The sequence below is a fragment of the Amblyomma americanum genome, chromosome 10, assembly GCF_052857255.1.
Source record: "Amblyomma americanum isolate KBUSLIRL-KWMA chromosome 10, ASM5285725v1, whole genome shotgun sequence".
NCBI classification, from domain to species: domain Eukaryota; kingdom Metazoa; phylum Arthropoda; class Arachnida; order Ixodida; family Ixodidae; genus Amblyomma; species Amblyomma americanum.
Window position 1 is genome coordinate 36,690,202 of NC_135506.1, and position 24,454 is coordinate 36,714,655.

Consider the following 24,454-nt stretch of genomic DNA (forward strand, 5'->3'; position numbering starts at 1 on the left):
AAAGGGGACTGACCTGCAAAATTAGCTCAGGCACAGGCGGGCACTTTAGAGTACATGTGGTCTGTCACCTGTGGTGTTTAATTTTTTTGTGTTCACGGTTACGGGGAGTGTTGCATTAGCTAACTCTAGAAAGATGCTAGCGCTAATGGGGAAAAAATTTCGTTTAAAACTCTGTGACAAAGGTTGTCCTAACGTATCCCGCTCAGAATATTGCTGTTTTTCTTTCCTTCTCTAAAGGTTATTTTACGAGCCTGTTTCAGGCATTTTATAAAGTTTTTGCCTTTTGGCTTTGAAGTAATGATGTGTTCGAAACCTACACATTAGAAACTGAAACCGTTCCCAAGCCTGTGATAGGTTGATCTGTCGTGTTTTCTAGATGCTAACAAGTGGCATTTGTAAAGCTACCCGATTAGCACCAAAATTATTAAAGGCGTACTTTTTGCAGTGTTTGCTCCTAACCCCCGGATGCAGTCTAAAAGGAAAGCGGCAGAGTCAATAATTATTGACTGGTCCACAAACGAAAGTAACCTTGCGACTCGTCTCAAATAAGCATGAGCATATTGTATGGAGGTGTGCGACTTTCTTCGCCTAAATGATGGGTGCCGGTGTTTGAGGCTCGTAGTCTGGGAAATATAGTGTACTGCATTTTCTGTGCTTTTTCACCAATTTATAGGAACCTCTTAAGTTAAACGTATTTTAGCAAAGTAACGGTGGTATCGATTTGTAAAGAGGGTCAAGAATTTCACTTTTTTGAGCATATGCAGCTTTCTTCGCTATATCCTGTGCTTATCATTGCATCGCTAAATTATTAGGTTATGTGGAAAATAGGATTGCGTGTTTATGCTGGCTTCTACAAATCAGTATGCATAAGTACAAAGCTATTTCACTAAAGAAACCGGGCTGACGTCAGTGGCCTATAACACACTGAAATACTAACGACGGCATTCATGTAGCCAGAATGCTTGGCAATCTCCACAGAAGACTACGGCAGAGGTCAAAAGCTTTTAGGCGTGATTTATCATCTGGTTTGCAGAATATCTTTTCTATTATTAACTACAGGCCTCAAGAACGCCAGTCAGATTAGAAATTTCAATATTCAATACTAGAATTCTCTAAATTACCATGCTAGGAGCCATCAAATTTTTTTTAGAAGAAACGTCTGCCTCTACAATTTCGAAGGTGAGATTAGTAACCGGGGACAAACTTCGTCAACAAAATGGTGGACGATGTGCTGCAATGATGTTTTGAAAAATATCTGCTGCATTTGCTAGTCGCCAAAAAAAAACTACCTATTTCCAAAACTATCGTTGTTAGCTTAGATGGGGCACACCCGAGAGAAAGCCACCTATTAGTAATGTATGCTTGTGTACCAAGGTCCTGAAAGGATCGATGTGCATGTTGGCTCCCAGCCATGTGAGCATTTCAGTGGCTTCTTATACTGCCCTATAATGACTAAAGTAATCTTGGTGGTCTTTTAAAGCTTCACCTGTTTGAGCCGTGTAGTCTTTACTCACTGCTTTCTCTTCACAGCAAGTTTGACCGATGAGTGCAACCATAGGGGTCATGCAGATTACACAAATTTGCATTAGGACAAGAAGTCGTGACAACGCAGTTAGATGCTGTGGTGAATGTAAATAGAAAAACCTTCCTCTAGCTCTGTTGCTACCACATTCGGCTGCTTAGGGCAGGGTTGTTTCAAATTATTTGCTGTAACTTTTTCTAGTTATGATCGGGCAAAAAGAGTACCGTACTCCGCTTAATGGCGTGGCTTTGGTTGTGGATTTCCTTTTCATCATATTTTCAAAATAGGCACGTATTTTCTAAATTCCGACTTTGAAATTGAATAATAAGAACAAATCGTTATAAGACTGCTTAACTCACTTTGCAGGCCCAACCACTGGGCTTGTGCGAACATCTAATCTCATCCTCCCATCAAACTTTATGCCACCCCTGCTACGCTCGCCTTCTCATGAAATAATTTCCTACTCTAAAGAGCCATCGGTTGTTTTCCTATGTTGAGAGTTTATTGCAGTTACTACTCGTGTGGTCATTGGATGCTAAATAAAACTTTATTTGAAATCTTACGTGTTGTGTTAAAAGGAAACACGTCGAATTTCGAATCAAGAGTTGTGTAGAAACGTTCATAAAGGGTGCATGTTGACTCCTAGAAAATGGGCGATTTAATTACCTGATTGAGTTGTGTATAATGATGAAATAAAACTCGGGGAACTTTTACACATCTATATTGCCAGCTGCGTATTTTACTGTCACTGGCTGCTAGGTAGAACAAGTTCAAACGATGTCTGCAGACGAGGGGACTTCAAATAAAGCTCAAATTTATCGCCGTCTGATACTCTGGGCAGAGGGCAAAATGGATGGAATGGAATCCTTCTAGTGAATTGAGGCGTCATGGCGAAAGGATCACAATGCACAACTGAAACGTGGCTCCGCGGGAAGAAGTTAGTGTTTGGCTACTGTGGCAGGAGGGCGTTACGACGGACCAGTGCACAACCTATTTGTGGTCCTAGGACAGAATTGAAAAGTACTTGGCGAAACCAAAGCTACTGGAGCTTTAGCAGTTATACGTAACATTCCCTAGACAAGAATTTCCATTAAATGCCATTGATGAACACCACGCAAAAAATAGACACCTTTTAAATGGCCCCTAAGTTTCCTTACCCTGCTCTGCTCAGTGGCCTTCTCGTAATATGATAATAAAGGGTTTAACCTTTTAGGGTTTAAGTATGAAACCAATAAGACGCATCGGCGATACTGAATGGAAATCATAAAAGCTATAAGGAATTAATACCAATATGAAAGAGGTATGAATAGCAGAGCGATTTTCATATAGTCTATCATGTGAATTGAATATTCGTATTACTGTATATAAGCGGGTCATATAACCAGCTTCTGTGGAGACATCCCAGTTTTTGGCAGAATGCGGTGAATACAAAAGAAAATAGCCTTTTTGGTTGCCTTTTGACCTTCAGATGAGGAGGAGACATAAGTAAAATATGTACAGTAAGTTATTTCTTGTATTAACCCCGGCATCAAAGCAACCTTGTAACTAAGCATCGCTTTACTGGCGCTTTGCGCAGTGCTGTTACGTATGGTGCGATTCAAAACTTGTTATTGTAGGGCGTAAATGGTTTTATGATTTTAAGTGGAGGTACTGAAAGCTGTGGTTCAGTGCTACCAAATATAATCCCAGCCACCTATTTAGTATTGTGGCCCTCCGAGGCAACACAAGTGAACAATCTCAAGCATGGCTGCTGTGGATACATATGGCAGGTAGTTTTGTCGTAAGAGGAAAGGTTCTGAAAATTCTGTATAATGTGTACACTGCAACGTTTGAGATTTACATTGTAAACAGCTTGATAACTTCTCGTAATAACTTTAGTGTGTATCTCCAGCATTTCTGCTGTTTTGGTATAATTTTTACACATTGTTTCACTCATTTGGGAATTAGCAATTATAACGTGCGAATATGAAGATATTTTTAAATTAGATGTCGAAACTGGTACTAGATCTCGAAACTCATAAGTACATACACTGCATTTAGCGACCTCAGCTTGTATGTGAGACTTAGTCCCTTAAGTTAGCTGCCGAAGTATGGGTAGTATTCTGCAAAAAAATTTTTTGTGTTTGGTTAGAGACAGAATGCTGGACGAAATAGAATTTTTGTTGAGTACCTTATGGATGCTATAAGCTGGGAAAAGTAAAACGGCGATAAATCAAACTAGTGCGTAGATAAATTAGGAAGTCTTCTGGTAAAGGCTGGCCGAAGCTGGCATAGGACTGTGCAAGAAGTGGTCTAACAGTTGAGATGTGGCGCGCCCATGTCCAACATTCTTGGAGAAAAAAGTTGAAGAAAATTGTAAGACACCGTTAAGCAAATATTGAAGATAATGGTCCATTCCTCGTCAAGGCAGAAAACTCTTTTAAAGTGTTTCCATCGATAGGATCAAACAGTTGACTTCCCTCGGGTGATCTGCAAATATATTGATTGTTAGAATGAAATCTTCCAAAAGTAGCGTCCATAAACGTTTTTACGTTCAGGAATGATTTTATGCAGATTTGCTGGTTATGTTTAGCTCACAGAACAACTCATTAGTAAGTGCATATGCAATTGTGTTGTGGTGAGCATTGCAAGGCCGAGGTTATTGCCTGACTGGTCGGGGGCGCTGTCTGGGCTTTCAAATGTCCGGTGCCAGTCGGTGCTTATGCATATTTTTGCGCGCGCAGGAAAAACACCTTGCAAAGCGATTACAGCAGTGCCTGTTTGATCGGTTGCAATGCAGGGAAAAGAAGACACTGAAGTGCATTCTTCAATTTCTTTGCATCCTGCTCCTCCTCCTCCTCATCTGTATTATCCTGATATTCTGTCGTAAGTAGCTGCAAATCTTCTTTAAAGTGTTGTGTGTAAGAACACAGATTGGAAAGAGCTGCAGTCAGAGTGATCATTTCGAAGCGACAGCTTTACTACGAGACCTCGTGCTTTGATCGCCACGTGCTTTGATCTTGCATTGTAAGGTAGTCACGTCAGGTGTCAGTATCCCCGGTGGTTATCATGACATCGCTGAATTACCAGTGGCTCTGTTTTAAGCGTGATTGAGATTTTTAAACTGGATTATACAAATTTGTGTGCGTGCATTCAAAATTGACAATTTCACAAAAGGGAGACGACTGACATCGCTAGACTATGAACGACACCAAAATGCTAACAAATGACATTCATCGAGCTGTTGTGCTTTCCAATCTCCAAAGAAGAGACTACAAGGGAGTTAGAATGCTTACCGCTACCACTTACTTAATGCTTACTGGTACCACTGAGGCAGATTAGAAGCTTAGAAGTTGTCGTGTAAATTTGAAGGTGCACACGCCACTCGCAATTTGAAAAATTTGTACCTTGTAGATCTTTGTGCCTGAAATTGCGGTGGGCGTACATCAATGCTGTTTTGAATAATAATTGATGCGTTTGCTGGCTGGCAAAAAAGTTTGCCTATTTCCACAATAATCGGTGTTATGCTACATGGGGTGCACTCAAGAAAATGCTGCTCTTTTGGAATATACACTTGTGTATAAATGGCTTTAGAAGTTCAATGTGCATGTTGGCTCGGAGTGGTATGTGCACTTTAGTAGCTTCATAGAATGCTTTGTATTGAAGAAAAGAAGCTACGGGCATGTTTGCATCTTTCTATTTTGAGCTGTATACATGACACTCACTGGTTGCGCTTCAGAACAATTGCGACCAATGTGTGCAGGCGCGGCGGTGGTGGTACACATAACTGAACGAACAGTTAGGCCAACGCAATTAAATGTTAAGGTAAATCTAAAAAAACTGTACTAAAGCTCTGTTTCCTAGCACGTTGGGCTGCTTAGGACAGTGACGTTTTTAAAAAATATTTGCTCGGACCTTTACGAGTTGTTTGGTGGGAGTGGTTTATGTGGCTTTGGTTGGAGCATCCTTCTTCATATTTTCAGCAACTAACAAGCGCATATTTTTTCTTAAACTCTAGTTTTACCCTCATTATTAACAAAAAACCTTTACTAAATTGGTTAACTTATTTCCTTGAAGGCTGAAACGCCACTCTGGTGGACTTTTCTGAAGCTCAGCGTGCTTTGTCATGTGGGTAAAAGTTATGGCCCTGTCTGGCGAGTGATTTGCAGCAACCCTTTCTAGTTACTGCCGTGGTGAATGCGACTGAAAAGCAAGACGAGCTCCGGCATAGGCGGCTTATTTATAGGGCAACGTGGTCGCTTTGGCAGGTAGTGTTGCATTAGTTGTCTCTGCATGAATATAAGGTTGCAAGAATAGTCCAAATAATTTTCGCAATAAAAATTTTTTGCTCAAAATATCTGTCCTTTAAGCCATAGGTTAGCCATTGTTTTTTACTCGTTGCATGTGTTTCAGACAATCTTTTAAGTTACCGCTGTTTTTGGTAATGAAATTCAATGAGGGTTCTTTGCAAAACTTTACTGCGTACGGAAGCTGCTTGCATGCCTTTCACAGCGCGATTTCTGTCTGCGTGCGTACAATGTGTGCGGCAGGAAATACCTGTTTTTAAAACAATAATATGCAGAAATGTAAAGACGGTAGTACGTGCCAAGAGAAAAAGGTGAGCACTAGGACATCATCAGCGTAAACGTCCTCGTCCGTGCTTAACACTTAGGCACCTCCTTTGCACTCCCATGTCCTCCGAGAACAGGCATCTTGTGTTGGAAAGGTTTATAAAATTGTAGCTATAACTGCATCTTAAGCGCAGTTCTGCCTTTATTCAGAGCTGGTGCATTTGTCATCCAATGCATATGCATTTCATTGCGCATTACGTACGCGTTTTATTACACATTTGACTGCATTTCATGCAGTGTTCGCACCTGCAGTGAGCCCGGATATGTGACCGAGTCTGTGCCAGCTTACGTGCACCTGAAGTGAGCGAAGGCATTCCTTCCCATCAAGCAAGAAGGTACGGTTTTAAAGTGACTCGCTCACAATGCTTGTTAAGAAACCGAATAAAATGTGTTGAATTTTCAGCCTCTGTCTGGGGCTTCTCTGTACTGTGGCCATCTAGTAGGCCTTGAAAAAAACCTTACGGACGTGTTGGACGAACACCTGAAGAGTAGGAATGCAGGGTTTGGTTTGGGCAGCGAGCCAGTTATTGAGGGAGGTAGGATGAATGGTTGGGTGTATTGTGCAGGCTTATTTGTGTGGGATTCATTGAATATGGGGCATTCTGTCTGAATATGCGTGAAAGATGGGATGGCCTCGTAGTATGGGAAATTTAAGAAAAACTCGGGGGTGCAAAAAAGCGATATTAATGCTTAGTGCCCGCGAGCTTTTAATCGTGCAATTAAATTGACGCCCACTGCAATGTTACTGGATGGATCGCATCCCAAAATCGAAGCGAGCATTAGGGAATGCTTACCCATAAATTCTGTGTAAGCGCACTTTTCACTGTGAAGTGGATTATGAATGCAATTTTTCGACTGACGATCAATATATCTGCACATGTTTCCCATCGGCTCTTAATAAGCTTTAACTACTCGATACGATTGATGGACAAGGATTAAAATAGATTTTGCTAGCATCTGAAGTATGTACCATTAACTTAAAAATTTGCGCAAAAAAAACGAGGACACTATTTCACTCTAGCCTATCAATTAAAAAATGTCTAAGGATTCCGGACTTCAGAAAATGGCGCGGAATCCTGCACGTCATATTTTCAGTACTGTGAAGCTCAAGTAATCTTACCTCCTGGATAAGGCGTAATTGATCAGGTGTTGCAATTAGTCATTAACATTTTACCTTTCAGAATAATTTAAGCCTGCCATTGTGAAGAATGTGTTTTAGCAGCGGTCCACAGGTGTGTCAACACAATAGGCTGCGACTTTCAGCATGGACGCACGCAAAATTTATTCCTTGCCCTAAAGCTTTATTCTTATTATCCAGGTATAGTATATGATAGACAGAAAATACCAAAGAAAATAGGTAATAAACTATAGAGATGCGAACAGCGCTGTTGTGATGAAACATTCTGGGGCTCTTGTAGGAAACCGCAACAATTAATAGTGACCAGATATGAAATGGGACTAGATATGGAATGCAAGGCCTTCATAATAATTCCTGCGAACCTCGGCACCACAGTCATCCGATGGTCATGAACAACGCCTTGTACATCATTGTTATAATGAGCAAGCAAACTCTTTCGCTCTGGCTTGAAATCACAGTAAAAAAATCTCCTCTTCACGTGCTGTTCGTCGTACCAAGGCGCATGTTCATTAACAGGGCTGAGAGAAGCACCGACAACTACAGCACTAAAACAGAATAAAACAAATATCGGGTAGACCGATGACCAGATATAGATTCGCCATGTATTGGGCCATGAAACAAAATGGTTACGGGTTCGCTGTGGGTTCAGTTTCTGTTACTCGAATACGCTCGTTAAGGTGGTCGAGGTGTGGATGCAGTCATTGTGGCATAAATTTATTTTATGAGCCGTAATAATTTGATTTAGGAATGGCACATTATTATGAGCTGTACGGTCTCGTTTTGGCCAGCATGTAGAGGCAAAACGTGAGATTTCAAACATTAAGATTTGCTATGTGCTTGTCTTCTCGTATTATATAACATTATACTAGCATTCTGGGAAACAATTTAGCCTTTTTGGTAGTTGTGAATAATGAAATGAAGGTGTCAATTTGTAAACTTGTGCCACTTTTTGCCCCACCCCAATGTTTCCTTCAGACTGCAATTGGAGTGGTGCAGCTTTTGTCCCTTCTTAAAAAAAAAACGTGTACCCTGCGAGTGGCAGGGCTATTTTTATGGTGGGTGGCTTAAATAATACTCCACATTGAGAAGCAAAGGGTATGAATGGGAACGGGAGCATCATTTTTATTTTGAAGCGTACGGTTTACATAAGATGCATATATAATCCACAATGCAGTGCTTTCAAATGTCTCTTCGAACATGAATAATCCAATCTCTGTGGCTCTTCGTGGCGTTGCACAAGACCTGCACTTTACTGTCGTCCACTCTGCTACCCTCTGCCATCGTTAATTTTTTTTAATTTTTCCGGAAAGTTTGTCCTATGAGTTTTATCAGGAATAATTGCTCTTAAATTTCATCGTCAGGGAGCAATTGTTAGTATGAGCTCTTGTCAAGCTAATAATAGCTGGTATGGCGAGCAGAGTGTTGTATGTGCATGTTGGTCCTGCTTCGAAGTTAAATGCAATGAACAATTTGTCTGTCCCTTTTCTATCTACCATCATTTCCCTGCCATGGTATATTCACTCTTAGTGGACCTTGCAAGAACGCTCGCGGTGAACCTGTACAGTAGTCTCTCGCGGTCCCCCCACTGCAAACTGGCATTGGCAGAGCTACAGCGGAGATATCTGCCGCGCGGCACTGTGCGCCCACTGAATGCATCGTTGAACCGCACAAGCAAGAACCGGAGAATGTGTTTAGCTGGCGGCTCTCTGAGGGCAAAACGTGTGCCTATAATGTCCTCTAGTAGTGCACATGGAATCGAATAATACATGTCTTCAATAGTAAGGAAACACATTCGCACAAGGAGCTCTTCGCTCTAACAGGTACAGTGGCAGTGAACATGCATCGCCGCAGTTTTCCGGCACGATGACACACGAGCAACAATGGAGTCCAGGATAGTTCTACGAAGCTTGGTTGATTCCTTCCTGTGCGCTGTTTGGCGGTCTAAAACGTCAGCTTGCGGGATCCGTGCATGAGCGAAGGCGCAAGTTGATGGGCTGAAATTTTATGCCGACGGGAGCCATATTTGACACCAGCCGGCTGGAAAACACATACTCCCTGTTTTCTAAGAAGCTTGACACTATGCGTGTTCAGCAGGGTCGTATGATCATGAGTTCAGTTCTTTGGTTTACAGATTTGTCTTGTAGGAAGCATCGACATTCCATTCCCGTGCAGTTCAATCATGTAGGCGTATACGTAGGAGGAAAATTGTAGCCTTTATTTGTCGATAACGATAGCTCTCGCTCCCATGCGCGATCTTTGACGCAATGTCGAGTCTTCGCTACGTACGCTTGCTCACAGGTTGTATCTCGTAGAATCCAGCGGCCCATTCCACAAAGGGTCCGGCGAGCTTTTTCTTACGACCGCTTCTCTTGTGTTTTCCTTGCACAATACGGGGGCACTGTTCATCCCATTTGAACAGCTCTCGAGACACCGTAAACTTTGTAATTGCCCGTGAACTTGTCGGGTTGTGCGAAACCTTTTATGTTATGGATACAGCATCACCGCCAGTTTTTCGTTAGTTTCAGCCCTTTGTCGTGCTTCTCAGCAGTGTTTCGACCACTGCCTCCATGATCGCACAGGAGAAGCCGACATATATGAGACTGCACTGAGAAGTATTGCATCACTTTTCAGTGCACTCGAAAGTAGTTAAATGCGGTATTAGCACTCTGACTCTTCGGTGTGCTGTCCTGATGATTTGTCTTCAAGATTACAGACATTTGGGATCGTGATGGCGGAGGCTGAAACAGCAACGATAAGTAAAAAGTGCGACGACTAAATTAAACGAAAATGAAACTGGTTGTTAATGCCCTATGTGCATAAATTGTCACATAACTGGAAGAATGGTAAATACTTAGAGGAATTCCCGAAAGATGAGTAGATTTGTAAAAAGGGTGTGGGCCCGCCTATTTTTTGGCCATGTCTGCAGAAAGCATACCTTTACGAAGAAAGAAGCTGAGTGCTGCATTAGCAATGCTTGTTTTTGTGGTTTGCATGCGTGAGGGAGGAATCAATGCCATGTGTGCAAAATGGAACCTGTTTTCTTTGCCGCACGTGCCCTTTAATTTTTTCCTCAAATTTTCATAATGAATTTACCTGAAATCAAATTGTCCTGTATCGTGTCTTTTGTACTTCTGCTGTCCTCAAAGAGGACGCAAGCTGACTTCATAACTTCGAAAGCAATCGCCACTATAAAAAAGAAACCAACACTACTGAATAGAGGTATTGCTTGTCGTAAAGTATGAGGACACAAGCAGGGCACTTGAGCGTGCATCGTCACCACTTTGTAAAGTAATTCCTGTGGCAAGAGTGCTTTGTAATCTTACCTCTGAAGTCACTTGTGTGGTTGGAACTTAGCATTGAAACGACGGAAGTGCCCACTTCCTCACACCATATTCTCGAACTTGAAACTGCTGCTTACCAATCAGACCATTGTCAGAAAGCTATGGATGTCATTACATCAAGTAACTACAATATCCACTAACCTGCCCAGTCATGACAGAGGATTTTTCAAGCGAATCTTGATATTCAAGCTACCCAGTTGGTAGCTGTAGAAATTAATGCATCTGAAAGTGCAGGACATAGCTTCTGTTCGGAAGACAGAGGACGACGTTCCAGCACTTCTTTAATTCAAGCTTAACTCTACTCAAAGGAATCTGGCCAGTCCCGCCATACAGCACCTGATTTGTAGTTACTGAAATCGCCTTGTCCTCATTGCTTGCATCAGTCACCTCAGTTGTTTTCTGTTTCTTCTCGAGACATTCTTTCAGTGGGTACTTAAGCTCTTATGAGCCCATCTGTTTATAGTTTATTACTTAGTGTTGATCAGATCGCCATTTAGGAATTGTAGTTTTCTTATAGTCCCTATTTAGTCCATCCAGAAGCTATTCCATTCTGAACAAAGGAAATGTGTATAAGTGCTAGCAGTTCATTTCATGTTGCGAATATAGGCTGTAGCTAAGGCCACTTCACGGGGCTATACCCCACACCAACTGCTACTTTTGTCTTCGGAAATGAAGTTTGTCCTCCTCCTCTTATTGCGAATGCAGGCTGTAGTTCCCAACAAAATAAAAAAAAACGGTAAGCTCAGTCAACGTGCTCATTTCTGACTAGAACAGTAGACTGCACTATTTCTGTGCTCATGTTTTCGTTCTATGATCTCCTTCGGCTGTACTGTCTACATCAAAGCCAAGGGCAGTTTTCAGCTGTAGAATATTCTTATCGTCTCTTGATTTCACTCTACAAAGCTTGTCCTGACTCTGCTTTAAAAAGAGAGTTACTGCAATTCACTGATCTGATATTCAGCATTCCTACTGGGCAACATTCGGAGTTCTCTGCCAGTGTAGCCACCGTTAGAGGAAGCTTGTCTTCAAACCAAACCCCAGCCAGCTTTACTGTGGGGAAGTCTCTTCCACTGATGAGAAATTTTGGTTCTAGCAAACTGAATCCTGCCGATGTCTGGATGACTGTGAAGGAATCTTTATCACAGCTGCTGATTTCTTCCTGTGAATTCGAACCTTGAGCATCACTACTAACCCGCTAAGTTATCGCTGTCAGACAAATTTGCATCAATCTGCTACAAAGAACCTCTATTTGTCGAACGATCAAATGTTTTCGGAAACATATGAAGGCACAGCTGAGTTCCCAAGAACCCAAAGCATACCTGTAAATTAAAGCAGCATCATCATCAGTGGTTTCACAAGTATTTTTCAAAGTTGGAGTTACTTTTCCTAGATTATGTTACAAAACTGTTAGGAAAGCTGCTAAGTTGCGAAGAGATTCCGATGGGCAAAATAAAAAAGCTTGTGGAATAGAATGTGCACGGTAGGTGAACATCACCATCTTTACCGGCACACTACGCTGAAACGATAAGCCTGAAAGTGTTGTCTAAGGTATAGGAATAACAATAGTGTTTTGAACCGAACAATTTGGCTCAATGCTAGTGAATATTGGAAGCGATGAACAATGGAAGGAATATACCCGGAGTACACATGGAACGAGTAGGCGACAGCCCCGCCCCCTCTCCTTCCAGACTCGATAATAAGCAGTAAGAGCAATGCCGGAGCCAAGGCAACAGAGACCGTCATGCTATCACTTATTCCCCAGGTGGTCGATATTTTCGATGCATTTCACTGCGGTGTCCCTTACAGGCTGGCCTGATTCCTTTTGGGGCGTTAAAATTGCCATAAACAAAACGCAAACCAAACGATCATCCACTCTTTTGAAAAACGTCTGTGAAGCGCTAACCGCATGGTTGAAGCCTACCATGAATATAAAATGAGTAATCAGCCTCAATAAACATAAACCTAGTCCAAAATTTGTGCTGCCTAAGCAGCACAGGTAGCCGGCCAAATATTAGAAATGTATTGGGAAATTCTGGTCCTACGAAGAAGCAATGTGAAGTCATTCCTTTCCAATATTGGGCCAATAATTACCTGTGCTGTTCGGGTACGTGCTCCGTTAAAACTGTCTAGCGCTTTCAAATTGTTCTGAGCAGGAAATTTTCGTTCACCCTTTTCCAGGTGTTCCTTCCACCCTGCTGACCACTGGACAGCCTTCTACGACTTCACATTCCGCGAGCGGTACGTATTTGTACCACTGTGTACAGTTAATAAAGCTGTAAAGTTATCAGAATATATATATATATATCTTTCATCTTCTGAGAAGTTTGCACACCTGTTAAAACAGGTGGCACTGGCATGGAGTAACGCGAGTATTTTTTCCTGTTCTGCATCCATAACCGTTCGATCTTCTGTGTAGGTTGTGAAGATAACACGTTGCATGAAACTGATGATATAACCGCCGCATGTTGTCAAGTTTCTTTATCATAATGATAAATTTTTCACTGCGCGGTATAACAGTGGTTTCGCGAGGTTCCATTGACATAACATCGTTAAGGGATTCCCATCACTGAAAAGCCGACGTCGTACTCAGCGTGGTTGGTTGAGAGCGAAAAATTTACAAAAAAATCCTTATAATCAATCTAGGACACATAGGACACACAGGACACATAGTAGTAGGGCCACCTACGTCACGTGACCTTGTGACGTCATCACAACCTGCTTACAGGAATGTGTGCACATCACCTATTGCCACCAGTGGCAGTTTACTGACTGAGAACAAAAGCAACCTGGGAGCTTTTCACCGAAACAAACCTGGGAGCTTTTCGCCGAAAGTAGCTGTCTGTTGTTGCTCCGCATACTCCATGTAGTGTACGAAGCTTCACTATTATGCAATTCAATAAGATAATCTTGCTTATAGCGCACAGAGAATACAAAAACTACAGGAAGCAGGATAAATTGCAGAAATTGGTGGTTTAATGTCCCGAAGCCGCCATTTGGGCTGTGAGGGACATCGTATAGAGGGCTCTGGACTCATACCTGAGGCTTTGAGGCCCGTGAGGAACAACTTGTGCCATGTGCTGACATCTCACAGTGGACGCATGTTTCTTTCTCTTCTGGCGGCTGCAGCGGGTAGAGCTACTCATTTATCTTGTCACGACATTCCCCAGGAGCTTATGCGTAAGATTTTAGTGAGCTAGCGCCGAGAAATTTATCTAGCTAGATGTTATGTGTAAGATGGTAGTGAGATGACGCCGAGAAAACTAGCTAGATGTATGCACTATTGTCGATTCCACTGTGTGAGACCAGACTAACATTTTGCATTTGTGGACTTGTGCCTGAATTACCACAATGAGAACAACTTCAAAGGAAATAACTCTTTGAAGAGGCCGATAGATTTTGAATCTGCAACCTAGTAATTCATCTTGTTAGAGCCAATTTGAAAGTGTAGTTTGCAGAAATAGACTAAACCGCTAAATAATGCAAAGCAAGTTACGTAGACAATCCTGACGGTTAGAATCAAGCGCAAAACCCCATTTTTTTAGAATCGTATGGAAATTTTTTACGCTCTCGAGCTTTGGTCATCAAGACGGGCGAACATTAGTGAGCCTACTCCATGATCAGGAGGCTGACTTTGCCATTTGATATCTCGAAAAGCTCAGCTCACAAGTATGCGATCAGTGAAATGAAAAAAAAAAATAATCAGGTGCCCCCAAAGCGGCACCCCACACAGCACATATGTCTCTTTATGAGGTAGACGCGTATAATATGATTGTGCATTGCGATACTGGACACTTATGGTAAGAAGAGAAAAGTCACTTTCTCAGTGCTGTATATAGTACATACCCATACCTCTTTAGCAAATAGCCAAATGTAATATGGCTTAATTAGTTAAAGACTTTCTGCAGCACATATGCAAACCAGGATGGTATGCTGCATACTAAGGCAAGTCGAGCGCTCGAAAACATTCCCATTTCCGCTCGTATCTTGATTGAAGTGTGACTGCTTTCATTCCCTGGGTGGATACACCCTGCATAACCAGGCTGTATGCAACTGAGCCACAAATAGCAACCTCTCGTAATGTATGTTCATGGCCAGTTAAGAGCTCAGTGGGCGTGGCCTCAATTTTGTGCGCCAAGAGCAGCAAAATGCATCCCGGTTTGTGTCAACATTCACTCCAGACTTGCTCTGTTTGTGCCCAGAGCAGTTGCATACCTATTTAACAAGCCACATCCCAAGCATTCACTGATCTCTGCTAAGAGAGTCTGTAGTCTGGCCCCACCCGCAGCACCACCGCTTTCGCTCCCACGCCTGTGGAATTGGTAGTGCGTGCAGTTGATTCTAGTTAATTGTAAAAGCTGGTTTAGAACAAGGCCTTATACTATTAACTTCCTTTTCAGAAGGCAAGGCCTCCCTTCCAAGTGGGCGGCCAACCTCGGCCGGTACGTAAAAGCTTATTTCCCTGCCTGGTCAACGCTCTGTAGTCAAGCTAAAATACACTTCCTTTAATGCCGCGATAGGGGACTGGCCAGCAAAATTAGCTCAGACACAGGCTGGCAATTTAGAGTGCTGGTGGTATGTCAGCCGTGTAGTTTAATGTGTTTAATGTTTTCGCGTTGACGGGGAATGTTGCATTTGTTAACTCTAGAGAGATGTTAGCGGAAATAGGGAAAAAAATTCGTTTAAAACTCTGTGACAAAGGGTCTCGTAACTTACGCCGCTCAGAGTATTGCTGTTTTTCTTTCCTTCTGCAAAGGTTATTTTAGGAGCCAGTTTCAGGAATTCTTCAAAGTTATCATCTTGTGTTTGGCTTTAAGGTCAATGACGTTTTGCAAATGTACACGCTGGGAACGGAAACCGTTCGCATGCCTGCCGTAGCTCGATCTTTCATGTTCCCTAGGTGCTAACAAGGGGCATTCGCAAAGCTGTTTTAATTATCAGCAAAAGGATTAAAGGCATAATTTTTGGCCGTGAACGCTCCTCACCCCAGGCTGCAACCTAAAAGGAAAGCGGGCAGAGTCAATAAATATTGACTGTGCCAGAAATTGAAAGCAACCTTGCGACTCGAGTCAAAGAAGCATGAGCATAATGTTCGGAGGTGTGCGACTTTCGCGCAGGCGATGGGCACTGGTGTTTGATGCTCATAATCCGCGCAATATAGTGTACGGCGTTTTCATTGCTTTTTCACTGATATACAGGAAACCCTAAGTTAAACTCATTTTAGTAAGTAATGATGGTATTGCTTTGTAAAGCAGTGGGTCGAGAAGTTCGCTTTTCTGATCATATCCAGCTTTCTTCGCTTTGTCCTGTGCTTATAATTGCATCGCTAAATTATTAGGCTTTGTGGAAAATAGGATTGCGTGTTTATGCTCAGTTCTACACATCAGTGTACATATGTACAAATTTGAGTATATTACAAAAAGGAATGCATTGACATCGGTTTGCTATAATACACTCAAATACTAACGATGGCATTCATGTAGCCGGAATGCTGGACAACCTCTACAGATGGCTACGTTAGAGGACGAATGCTATTGCCTACCCAAAATTCTAATTGGTGAGTGCCTAGGCAGGCATCTGGGCCTAACCGTTTTAGGTTCTATTCATCATCTGGTTTGCAGAATATCTTTTATAAATATATGCCTCAAGAACGCCAGTCAGATCAAAACTTTCAATATTCATACACTAGTATTCCCAAAATTATGAAGCTAGGTACAATTTCAACGTGCTACATGCTACAATTTTAGAAAAAGAGAGATTAGTACCGGGGACAAGCTTCGTCAAAAAAATGGCTGATGTGCTGCATTGATGTTTTGAAAAAAATCTGCTGCATTCTCTTGTTGCCGAAAAGCTGCCTATAATCAAAATTATGGTTGTTAGCTTAGGTGGGGCATTCTCAAGAAAAACCTGCAAATTCGTAATGTATGCTTGATTACCGAGGTCCTCAGAGGATTGATGTGAATGTTGGCTCCAAGACGTGTGTGCGTTTAGTGGCTTCTAGGACTGCCGCGTGTTAAAGAAATTAATATTGGGGGACTTTTAATGCTTTAGAGTTTTGAGCTGTGGAGTCCTATCACACTGCTTGGCTCTTCAAAGCTTGACCGATTGGTGCAACCACAACGGTTGTGCAGGGTACACAATTTTGTGCTAGGACAAGTCGTGGCAACACAGTTGGATGCGGTGGTGAATGTAAAGAAAAATCACTTCCTATAGCTCTGTTGCTATCACTTTCGGTTGCTTAGGGCAGGGATGTTTTAAGATATTAGCTGGAAATTTTTTTAGTTGTGATGGGGAAAAAAAAGTACTGTACTCCGGTTAATGGCGTATCTTCGGTTGTAGATTTCTTTTTCATCTTGTTTTAAAAATAGGCACGTATTTTTTAAATTCTGAAGTTGAACTTGATTAATAAGAGCAAATCGTTATACGACTGCTTAACTCACTTCCTTGCAGTTGCTAGGGTGGCCGTCGGCAACACCTCTTGGGAAAATGCGCCGCCCTAAAATATGTGACCCCACGTCAACCATTCTTTTCGCCATCTGCAAGCCCAGCAGTGGCGTAAGCGGAGGCAGCAGCACTACTCTGCTTGTCGTCTGCCTTTGCATTACTGGGTCGTTTGGTTGGCTATGTTTGTCAATAATGGGATGTAACATTAGAATCAATAGTTGAAAACAGAAAAGGATTCGCGGGGTAGTTTTCACGGTCGTGCACCTCGCTACATTTGACAAAAAACCAGAGCAGATGAAGTTGAATGTGAAAGCACTCCCTAAAGTTGTTTGGTATGGCAGTGTTTTTGCTTTTATATTCACTTGTCTAAGGTTTGGGTTTTCAGTATGAGTGAGCAAAAAAGCAGTAACCATCAACCCAATCAAAAGATCAGCATTGAAACTATGTTCTGTCACAGTCCTGTGTTCATGCAATGCTCTATAATCTGCTGGAACACACCACGAGAACTGCACTGAAAAAAGCGGTGCGAATTATGCCTCAGTGGGGCTCTAACGGGGTGGCGCCACTAACAAAGGAAGGTCGGGTATCATTTGAGGAATGAAAGCTTCACAAGAGCAGTAAAGTTATGTAGCTTGCTCTAGCAGAAATCTGCGACAAGTCCATATCTTATACCGCGGCCGGCCATTGTCTTTTTGGCTATGCAATGCAGTGAGTTTGTTTCGAAATAAACTTGCTGTGAACTGAAAAGGCTTGCTCCATTCCCAGAGCGTGATCCATAAACAAGTCTTCTGGGTACTAACAGGTGATGTTCAGAAAGTCGTAATTCCTGACTGAGAGCTCGTCTAACCCCCGGCTCTAATCTAAATGTAAGCGGCACAGTCAATAATTATTCGCGTGGAGGAAATGACTTTCCTGCCTCAGCTCATGTGCCCTGCACGCGACATGTCCATCCGTGCAGTATACACTTTGTAGTACAGTCTCTCTATTCCTGTCGTACTATAGGAGTATACAAAGTATACAACAGCTCTATCTTAATGGCACTCACCTGTGAGACAGACCTGTTGAGGCTAACGAATAGGGTTCAGCTTAGGTTACGGGCAACGCAGCGTGCTATGGAAAGAAATTACAGGTGTAAAGTTAAGAGACCGTAAGTCGAGAGAGTTATTTAGGGAACAAATGTGGGTTAATAATGAATCATATTTGAAATCAAGAGTAAGAAATTGGTTTTTAACGTGAAGCCGAGATTGCCGCTAGTTCTTAAGGGTAACGGAGCGGATTCCAAGTAAAGGGAAGCGTAGCAGGTGGCAGCAGAAAGTTAGGTGGTTGGTTGAGATTGAGCGGGGATACAGTGGCTGCAGCTGGCAACTGACAGACTTTAATGAAGTCAGGCTGATGATGATGGTGATGACTATAGAAGAGGCTAAATGCAAAATATTCAAAATTTCTTGCTTTGTAAGGTAGTGATTCAAGTATTTTGTTATTCTCAGTTGTCCCGGTGCTTATCATGACATCGCTGAATAAACAGTGGTTCTGCTTTAACTATGATTGGGTTTTTAAGCTGGGCTTTACAAATGTCTGTGGGTAGATTCAAAATTGACAATTTAAAAAAGACGACTGACATTCCTCGACTATAAACGACACCAAAATGCTAACAAGTGATATTCATCAAGGTGTGCTTTTCAATCTCCAAAAAAGAGACTACAAGAGAGTTAGAATACTGACTGGTACCGCTTACTTAAGGCTTACTTCAGAATGCTTACTGGTACCACTGAGACAGATTAGGAACAACAGTTTTCAGATACTAATATGTCTCAAATTAACACGGAAGTGGTCGTCAAATTTTTTTCGAAGGTGCACAGGCTACTCGCAATTCGAAAGATTTGTACCTTGTAGATCTTTGTGCCTGAAATTGCGGAGGGCGTACATCAATGCTGTTTTGAATATTATTTGATGTGTTTGCTAGTTGGCAAAAAATTTGCCTATTTCCACAATAATGGGTGTTATGCTACATGGGGTGCACTTGAGAAAAAGCTGCTCTTTCGGAATATACACTTGTGTACAAATTTCCTTAAGGTCAATGTGCATATTGGCTCTGAGCAGCATGTGCGCTTTAATGGCTTCATAGAATGCTTTGTATTGAAGAAAAGAAGCTGAGGGCCCGTTTTCACCTTTGTTTTTTGAGCTGTATACATGACACTTACTGCTCGTATTCAGAACAATTGCGAGCGATGTGTGAAGGCGCAGCGGCGGTTGTACGCGTAATTGAACTTGAACAGTTAGGCCATCGCATTTAGATGATAAAGTAAACCTAAATTCTTTCTAATAGCCGTTTGCAGCATGCTGGGCCTCCTAGAGAAGTGGTATTTTTAAAAAATATTTGCTCAGGTTTTTTTGGGTTTGGTGAAAAAGTGGTGTGCACGGCGTAGGTTGGAGCATCCCTTCTTCATATTTTCAGCAACTAACAAGCGCATATTTTTTCCTAAATTCTAGGTTCACCCTCATTAACAACAACAAACCCTTATTAAATTGGTTAACTTATTTCCTTGCATGCTCAAGCACTGCACTAGTGGACTCTCCTGAAGGTGAACGCGGTTTGTCAATTGAGTAAAATTTATGGCCTGGTCTGGTTAGGGATTTGCAGCACCTCTTTCTAGTTACTGCCATGGTGAATGCGGCTGAAAATAAAATGAGCTCCGGAGCAGGCGGCTACTTTGCAGTGCAACGTTGTAGCTTTGACAAGCAGTGTTGCATTAGTTGTGTGTGTGTGTGGATATCAGCTTGAAAAAACAGTCAAATAATTTTTGGACTCAAACTTTCTTGCTCAAAATATCTCTGTCCTGTAAATCATAGGTTAGCTATGGTTTTTTGCTCGTTGCCTGTGTTCTTTCCAGTTAACAGTAAACCACTGTTTCAATTAGGGCTCTTCTATGCCAAACTTCATCGCGAACGGAAGCTGCTTGCATGCCTTTCACAGCGTGATTTCTGTCTGTGTATGTCCAACGTATGCGGCAGCAATGACCTGTTGTTTAAACATGGAATATGTGGAACTGTAAAGACAGAAGTGCGTGCCAAGAGGAAAAGGTGAGCACTTGGACATCATCTGGGTCCAAGCATTAAGATCAGGTCAGTGTCCTCGTCAATGCTTAATAACAGTTAGGCACATCCTTTGCACTCTCATGTCCTGTTGAAAAGGTTAATAGAACGGTAGCGCTAACTGCGTCTTTAGCGCAGTTCTTCCTTCATTCAGTGTTGGCGCATTGGTCATTCAATGCTTACGCATTTCTTGCAGTGCCCGAAACCTGGAGTCAGCCCGGATATGTGACCGAGTCTGCGGCAGCCCGCATAATCCGCAAGCATGCGACGGTATCCCTCGCCCGCAAGTAAGAAATATCTGAGTCCCGGACTTGAGAAGATGACGCGGAATTCTGCACGTCACATTTTCAGTACTGCAAAGCTCTAGCCACCTCACATCTTAGATTAGGCGTAATTGTTCAGGTATGCAATTAGCCATTGATATTTTCTTTCAGAATAATTTCAGCTTCTCGTTGTGAAGAAAGTATTTTAGCAGGGAGCTACAGGTGTGACAAAACGGTAGCCGGTGACTTTCTGCATGGACGCATGCAAAATTTATTCCGTGCTCTAAAGCTTTATTCTTATTTTCTATGTCTGTAGGATAGACTGAAAGCACAATAGAAAATAGGAAGGAAACTCTGGAGAGACACAAACAGCACCAGTTTGATAAAACATTTGGCGGATAGCGTAGGAACCCACAACAATTAAAAGTGACCAGATATGAAATGCGACCAGATATGAAGCGCAAGACGTGCATAAAAATTCGTGCGAACCTCGGCACCACAGTCATTCAACTGTCATGAACAACTGCTTGTACAGCATTGTTATAATGAGCAAGCAAACTCTGTTCGCTCTGGCCTGAAATCACATTTAAAAAATCTCTTCACGTGTTGTGCATCGTACCAAGGCGCATGTCCAGGGAAACACCAGCAACTGTTGCACTAAAACAGAATCAAGCAAATATCGTGTAGGCTGGTGGCTGAATATAGATTTGCCATTTATTGGGGCCATAGAACAAAATGGTTGCGGGTTCGCTGTGGGTTTAGTCTCTTGTATTCGAATAGGGTATTTAAGGTGGTCTATGTGCAGATAGAACCAGCTTCGCATAAATTTATTTTAAGGAACCATAATATTTTGATTTTGGAATGGCGTCTCATTATGAGTCATGCACTTTCATTTTGACTTGCGTGTAGAGGCAAAACGTGAGATTTCGTACATTTTTAAGATTTGCTTTGTGCTTGTCTTCTCGTATTTAGTGAGCATTATACTAGCATTGTGGTAAAAACTTTAGCGTTTTTAGTAGTTGTGAGTAATGAAATTAAGGGGTCAAGTTGCAAACCTGTGTCACATTTTGCCCCACTCTTCGAATATTTCCTTCAGACTGCAATTAGACTGGTTCTGCTTTTGTCATTTCTTGAAAAAAAAAGAACCTGTACCCTGTGGGCAGTGGGCCTGTTTTTATCGTTTGTGGCTCAAATACTGCTCTAGAGTGAGAAGCAAACTGTGTGAGTGGGAACAGCCACAATGTTTTTACTCTTAAGAGGCATACGATATGGTTTGCATAGATGCCATACAATGCATGATACAGTAATTTAAAATGTGTTTTTCGAACATCAGTAATTCAATATTACTGTTTCTAGAAATCTTCTCTCGAGTTTCATCGGGAATAATTGCTCTTCAATTTCATCGTCAGGGACGTCAGGTAGCAGTTGTGAGTATTAGCTGAAATGTCAAGCTAATAGAAGCTGGCACGGCGAGCAGAGTTCTGTATGTGCATGTTGGTCCTGCTTTGAAGTTGAATATAATGGACGACTTGTCAGTCCCTTTTCCATTTGTCTGTCATCCTTTCCTTGCCATGCTGCAATCACTTTTAGTGAGCTTCGCTAACACGCTCGTAGTGAACCTGTACAGTAGTCTATCATGGTCCTCCTGCTGCCAATTGGTATTGGCAGACCTACAGCCGAGACATCTGTGGCGTGGCATTTTGCGCCCGCTGCATGAATAGATGAACAGCACAAGCAAGAACCGGAAAATGTGTTTAGCCGGTGGACCTGTCAGAGCAACACGCGATCCTATTTTTTTACGGCGATGTCCTGTAGTAGTGCATGTGAAATATAATACATGTCTAAGGAAACATCCTGTATAAGGAAACATCCTTGCACAAAGAGCTAACAGGTACAGTGGCCGTAGACATGCGTAGCTGCTGTTTTCAGACACGATGCACTTGAGAGAGAGTGGTGCCCACGACACTTCTATAAAAGTTGGTTGATTCCTTCCTGTGCGTTGTCTAGCAGACTAAACTGTTAGCTTGCGGGATCCGTGCATGAGCGAAGACGCAAGTTTATGGGCTGAAATTTTATGCCGATGGGAGCCATATTTATGACACCAGCCTGCTGGAAAAAACACTCGCTCTTTTTGAAGAAGCCTGACAGAATGCGCGCTCAGCAGGGCCGCATGATCATGAGGTCAATTTTTTGCTTTACCGATTTGTCTAGCAGGAAGCGTCGACATTCGTTCCCCGCACAGTTCATTCATGTAGGCGTATACGTAGGTGGAAAATTGTAGTCTTTCTTCGTCGATAATGATAGCTCGCGCTCCCACGCGCGATCTTTGACGTAGTGTCTAGTCTCTGCTACGCACTTTTGCTCACATGTTGTATCAAGTAGAATCCGGCAGCTCATTTCACAAAAGGTCTGGAGAGCTTTTTCTCATGACCGCTATTCTTGTGTTTTTCTTGCGTGATACGGGGGCACAGTTCATCCGGTTTGAACAGCACTCGAGACACCGTAAACTTTGTACTTGCCCGTGAACTTCGCAGGTTGTGCGACACCTATTATGAATATGGCATCAGCACCTGCTTTAGTTTAGTTTCAGCCTTTTGTTGTTCTTTGCAGCAGTGTTTCAACCACTGCCTCCACGATAGTGCAAGAGAAGCCGACATATATGAGACTGCACTGTGAAGTAATACATCACTATTCAGTGCACTCAAAAGAAGTTGAACACAATATCAGGACTCTGAGCCTTCAATTTGCTGTCCTGACGATATGCCTTGAAGATTATAGACCTTTGGGATCTTGGTGGTGGTGGCCGTAGCATCAGCGGTAGGTAAAAGTGAAAGAGCGACAAAGAAAGTAAGTGGAAATAAAACCGGTTGCGATGCCTTATGTGCGTAAATTGTCAATTAACTGGAAGAAAGGTAATTATTTATGGCAGTTCCCCAAGGGGGAGTAGATTTGTAAAAAGGGTGCGGGCCCGTCTATTTTTCGGCCATGTCTGCAAAAAGCATACCTATACGAAGAAAGAAGCTGAGTGCTGCATTAGCAATGCTTGTTGTGGTTTGCATGCGTGAGTGAGCAATTGCTGCCTTGTGTGCAATGTGGAACCTGTTTCTTTGCAGCGAGTGCCTTTATTCTTTTCCCTCAAATTCTCACAACGAACTTGCCTGAAATGAAATTGTCCTGCATCCTGCCTTTTGTACTTTTGCTCTCTTGAAATAGGACCCAAACTGACTTCAAAACTTCGAAAGCAATCGCCACAGTAGAAAAAAACACCAGCAGTAATAAATGGAGGTACTGCTTGTCATAAAGTATGAGGACACAAGCAGGGCACTTGCGCGTGCATCTTCACCACTTTGGAAAGTAATTCCTGTGGCAAGAGTGCTTTGTTATCTTACCATAAAACCACTTGCATGGCTGGAACTTATCATCGCAAATGATGGAAGCTCCCACTCCATCACACTTATTCTCGAACATCAAAATGCTGCTTACCAATCAGACCATTGTCAGAAAGCTATGGATGTCGCTATGTCAAGTCACTACAATTTCCACTTACCTGCCCAGTCCCGACAGAGGATTTTTCAAGCGAATCGTGATATTCATGCCACCCAGTTGGTAACTGTAGGAATTAATGCATCTGAAAGTGCAGGACACTGCTTCTGTTTGGAAGACAGAGGACGACGTTCCAGCACTTCTTTAATTCAAGCTTAACTCAACTCAAAGGAATCTATCCAACCCCGCCATACAGCGCCTTATTTGTAGGTACTGAAATCATCTTGTCCTCAGTGCTTGCAGTCAGTCACCTAAGTCGTTTTCTGTTTCTTCTCAAGAATTCTTTCAGTGAGTTCTTATGCCTTTATGAGCCCATTTGTTTGTAGTTTAATACTTAGTGTTCATCAGATCGCTTTTTAGGCATGGTAGTTTTCTTATAGTCCCTCTTTTAATCCATCCAGAAGATACTGCATTCTGAACAAAGGAAATGTGTATAAGTGCTAGCAGTTCATTTCCTGTTGCGAATATAGGCTTTAGCTGAGGCCACTTGATGGGGCTATACC

General features: G+C 42.3%; 1 protein-coding gene across 1 annotated transcript in view; it reads left to right on the top strand.

Annotated features, from left to right (window-relative positions):
* The window catches only part of LOC144108200 (uncharacterized), a 224,423-nt gene that overhangs the window by 19,665 nt on the left and 180,304 nt on the right, over positions 1-24,454 (top strand). The window contains exon 2 of the mRNA XM_077641479.1: positions 12,790-12,849. Coding sequence (XP_077497605.1) covers positions 12,790-12,849 — 60 coding nt within the window. The remainder of the gene's footprint in view (positions 1-12,789; positions 12,850-24,454) is intronic.